The sequence below is a fragment of the Ceratina calcarata genome, unplaced genomic scaffold (assembly GCF_001652005.2).
Source record: "Ceratina calcarata isolate Rehan_Ccalc_2016 unplaced genomic scaffold, ASM165200v1 scaffold117.2, whole genome shotgun sequence".
In the NCBI taxonomy this organism is placed as follows: Eukaryota; Metazoa; Arthropoda; class Insecta; order Hymenoptera; family Apidae; genus Ceratina; species Ceratina calcarata.
The window spans coordinates 13,920-18,917 of NW_017132657.1; the positions used below are offsets into that span (position 1 = coordinate 13,920).

At 35.9% G+C, this 4,998-nt stretch overlaps 1 protein-coding gene across 1 annotated transcript; it reads right to left on the reverse strand.

Moving 5' to 3' along the window:
• Positions 1-2,432, reverse strand: shv (DnaJ heat shock protein family member shriveled). The gene is made up of 4 exons (XM_018023882.2): positions 2,304-2,432; positions 1,680-2,064; positions 1,054-1,609; positions 1-979 (listed from the first exon to the last, which is right to left on the reverse strand). Exons 1-4 carry the CDS (start codon positions 2,372-2,374, stop codon positions 915-917), a joined length of 1,077 nt encoding a protein of 358 aa, XP_017879371.1. The 5' UTR covers positions 2,375-2,432; the 3' UTR covers positions 1-914.
• Between the last annotated feature and the right edge of the window lie 2,566 nt (positions 2,433-4,998).

Genomic DNA, 4,998 nt, shown 5'->3' on the forward strand with positions numbered 1-4,998 from the left:
TTGTTTTTGAATGAACTGTATTGTAATTTTTGTAAATAAATTATACAGAGTGGTACCGAATAAACCTTAACATACAAATCAATGCCTAATTTAGTACGAAAATTTTTAAATGCAACTTCACAGTTTGTGAGTAAAACGTTTTAATGAAATAATTCCAATGTTTGTTACCGATAATGAATACTATTGTACATTTTATTGCAAATAATATCGATAGAAAAATCGTGATACAATACTTCTCTGATGGTTTGTATCTGGATACTGAATCCAATACATATTTAATTACACGGTCAGTGAATTCCTTTTTCTGCCATGCAAATGCAAAATTTCTGCTGGTGTAAAATCATTCACACATCACCCACGCACGCAGAATGTAAAATAACTTATTTCATTCAATAGAATAATAGAATGCTTAACCATTGCTGAACATCCATCAGAAGTAATTGGCAATAATACACATCACCAGTTTCTTACAGCTAGCAGTATAGAGACGTCTCGCAGAGACATTCGACAAGACTTGCAACGTTTTGGCTTGGCTCAAGTCGTGTGCAGTTACTATATTTTTGCGATCGGACATGGACGTTCTCGAATTTGCAGCTCGCTCTCGCGCCTCATGACAAAAAAAGTCAACTCAAAGTCGAGAGTTGACGAAGTTGGCGCGATGCAAGTGCCTTGCCTCGGCGTGACTGTACTGCTAGCTTTACAATCAAAGTGGAAGTACGTATACTTACAATGGTTATGCCCTGGCTACATGTATTCACTTTGACTGATCTAACGGATGGCTACCAAACCTGTTGGTATCCACTTCTCAGGGAAGCAAGGACGTCACTTGGTATAGAAACACACGAAGTTCACGCATGCACTTCAATTATATGTTACACTCTTTAATGTCACTTTGAACATTGCACTTAAAATTCTTAGAAACCACCTAATGCATTGTAAATTCGATTTACAGACTTCTGTTGAAGTAATTTCTTTATTTCTGAAAACAAAAGCAAGGAAAATGATAATACTTGTGTATACCGAGATGTGACGAAAATAATTAAAATGACTTACCTTCTTTTTGCGCATCTGTGAAGTCCGTTTCAGGGAATGCAACATCAAATGTAATATACAAAGTACCATGGACATTGTTATTCTCATAATTAGGCATTCCTTCATCCTTTTTTCTAATACGGGCTCCCGGTTTTGTTACCTTGTCCCTTTGGATAGACACTTTGTGGCCGTCTAAGTGCTCTATGTCCATTTTAAAGCCTATTAGGGCATCTTGCATAGATATAGTAATGTTCGTATGTAGATCGTCGCCAATTCTTTGGAAAACTGGATGGGGTTGTGTTCGTATTTTCAAAATTAAATCGCCCGGTTCACCGTCCAAATGCGGTTCACCTTCTGCCGTAAATTTAATTTCTTGCCCATCTACCATACCAGGTTCTACTTCTACCTCTAATATACGTTCCTCAGTTACAAATTTAACATTTGGGCATTCTGAACACACTGACTGTTGCATCATGTGGAATCTACCATTCCCTAAACTACGAGTAACTAATTCTTGCCTACAATTACATTTCCTAGTTCCTTTCGCTGTCTTCATTACTGGCTTATTTCTTGTTATCTGCAAGGAATAATATACACATACGTTGTCGTGTCACTTATATATTATTCAATTAAATAGAAAAACTTACCTCTATGAAATTTCCACTATACAATTCTTCTAAAGTAACTACTAAATCCATCACAATGCTAGAACCTTTAGGTGTTTCATGTTGATGAGAAGATTCTCCACCAAAGTCGAAACCAAAATTATCGAAAAATCGTTGAAAAGGATCTTCATTGTTCATCATACCATCCTTCTTCAGACATTCTTCTCCACATCTGTCATATATTTCTCTCTTCTCATTGTCCGATAGAACTTCATAGGCAGCACCCAGATCTTGGAATTTCTGGGACGCACTTGGATCATCTTTGTTCTTGTCAGGATGTAATTCTTTTGCCAGCTTCCTGTAGGCCTTTTTTATTGCATGTTGGCTGGCCGAAGAAGGTACACCTAGAATGGCATAAAAATCTCTCCTGCGAATGACATATACCTTATCAGTTTCATAAAGTTTATTGTGATTATAAAAATGCCCAAAATGATTACAGACAAAAATTATACAATGAACATCTAGATACATATGTTTGTTTAATAATTGTTAAGTAATTCATTCATAGTTTACAAAATAATAGGTTATGAACTTATCGTACAATAAAACGCTCTCATTAAAGGTAACAATGTTTAACAAAGAAAAATTAATTATTTTTTTACTTGCCCTGCCACAGATAGAACCACGCATAATGTCAAATTTATTAATAAAGACCAAATCAGTTTTATCGCTGCCATCCTAGCAGACGTTACAACAAACACATCGATGCTTAGATCGTGGGTACTTCTGATTGGCGCAGAGACATAGGCTTCATTTTACGTGATTCTGGGCGTACACATATTAAACGAAAATGTTTACATGTGACATATGTTAGCAAAAAATGATTGGCCAACATATTATAAATACTTAAATACTAATTAAAACATCACAAATATCAGATATTAATTCAGATGTGATATTTCATATTAGATTTAGTATAGTAGAGAAAAAATACAATTATTAAAGATCGGCATAATGTCATTTAATCATGACTATAGCCCCGCTGTTTTTATTTCTAAACTATAAACCGTTGGACTTACGAGAAAATTGCATGAGACATTATTTGTAGCTGGCAACTAAAGCTACAACTTTTGTGGGAAACATTTTTCGCTAGCGTCAATAGTTAACGAGTAATTAGTAGAAAGCAAAAGAACAGTTCATTGCAAATTACTTGTCAACTATTGAGGGTAGCAAAAGATATTTCATACGAAACTTGTAACTTTTCACAGTACCTACAACTTCTGTTTCAACACCGAGGATAAATGAGACATTCGCAAAAAAATCTTGCCATAGACAATTTTACTTATTAATTAATTATTGAAGTTAGCGAAAAAATTTTTATACAGATGTTGTAGGTACTCATATTGAATTTTGATTACTTAAATTGTAGAATTTTTCTGTGTCGCAATCTGTGGAAGCTTGAGATAACGTGCACGAACAGTTAACAGCTGTAGAAAACATATCGACATCCATTTTAACATACATATTTTCAACATTTTATTTTATTCGTAACATTGAGATATGTTGCACTTTCTTAAATTCCAGTTTTCATAAACTGTTTCCAAAATCATTGATTATTAGTGAAAATACTGCCTGCCTTTTCTTAAATAATTTATATCATAAAACCATCTATTTCGAAGTACCCATCATTTGAAGACTAATTGTCTTACAATTAGAATTACACAATTAATATTTATTTTACCACTTCAGTATGATAGTGTCGATACTTATGACACAAGAAAGGAGCTACAGAGTACGTCGTCGTTGGGAAGAGGGAGTTGCGATACCGAATGCGCATTTTAATCAAGATCATGATTTAATCATTTTGCTGACAATGAGCTAATCTCGCTTCCAAGTTGTATTACTTCTTTCTTCTTTAAACACAACATTAATAATTGTAGTGAACAACAAATGTACCACTTAACAAATTTTTATTGATACCCAGAAGTAGCAGTAGTCCTTGTCTCATTACAGGTATTGAATAATATTGAGCATTGTCTATAATATTGCAAATGTGCAAGAATAAGCATATGCATGCATGATTATTTTCAACGATTTCGATATCGTTTTTCTCGCCTTTCGGGAATCGTAACTAAAACGAAATACACAATCGACGTGGCATACACGTGTAACCGGATTGCTTAATTGACTCTATTTCATAACACGTTATCTCGTTATCATGGCCCTTTGGGCTGATGATTTGGTGGCGTGCAGAAAGTCATTTCCATGGTACGCCTGTACGTCGCAGCGAGTACACGCAATGCGAACTAATTACGCAGTTTACTATTACCATTCCACTTTTTTTTCATCCTTCACGAAGACAAAAAGATGCAGGATCCAATCAAAATCTCAATTAAAATACAACACCCTGCGAAAGCCTGGAGGCGATGATAAATTGTGGAAAAAATGAAGCGGACATGTGTCGAGGTAATGAGAATGGGATTTGTCTTTGACTCAGGTATTAATTAAAGTGTGCAAACAAAGGCTACTTTTAACGAGCCGTCGATGCCGAGCGCACGATATTCCCTCTGTTAATACCGCGTAGCTGGAGCTTCGTAATAGCGAATAATGAAATCCACGGGCATCGTTTCACGGGAAGATTGGAAAAACTGTTTAAAATTCAAATGAATGCGGATCGTCGCGGGCCAACGCAACGCAAACAGCGCGATATAACCGGACCGCCGCAGTGCACCGCCGAAACGCTCGCTTCGCGATCGAGTTTCGCAAGTTTTATTCGCGAACGGTGGCTGTCCATTTTTTAATTGGCTTACAATTGATTCCGTATTACTCTGGATTCAGGTGTACCTGCCGCCGTTTGATCGTTATGAAACCAAAGAAGATCGTTCGAAAGTAGCGAAATTAAAATGTCATTCGGCTTTATGGCCAGGCAAATCGGGTGAATAACGAAAAAGGAGCCAATCTGACGTGAATTCACGTTGGGAAATGTCGCGGTACGACCTATTTCTACCTCGATAATACACTTTAATTTACATTTTTTTAATCAAGTTGAAGTACGTGTAGACATTTGAAAAAGTGTAATATTCGCCGGATGGAGAGTCTGAAGTGCATAGTAGCGAAATTTCATAGCTGAGACGTTTTAATCTTAGAGGTTTACGTTCGCGGAGAAAAGTGATTTGAAAGTCGTTTAATGAAATACAATTAGAATAATCGTCCACTCGATTCTCCTTTATGTACGATCGTCCGAAATCTGGCAAGAAATTCAAATAAAAATGAAAGTATAATTAAAAAACAGAATGATCATGTAAAGGGGACGAGTATTTCATATTCCATTAACAGTAGATCGAGACGTTAACTTTCTAGG

Excerpts from the sequence above, each read along its gene's own strand:
- shv (XM_018023882.2), bottom strand. The coding sequence starts at position 2,374 with ATGGCAGCGATAAAACTGATTTGGTCTTTATTAATAAATTTGACATTA. Across the intron at positions 2,065-2,303 it reads GTGGTTCTATCTGTGGCAGG|GAGAGATTTTTATGCCATTC; the intron begins GCAAGTAAAAAA and ends TGTCATTCGCAG. Across the intron at positions 980-1,053 it reads CACAGATGCGCAAAAAGAAG|AAATAAAGAAATTACTTCAA; the intron begins GTAAGTCATTTT and ends TTTTGTTTTCAG.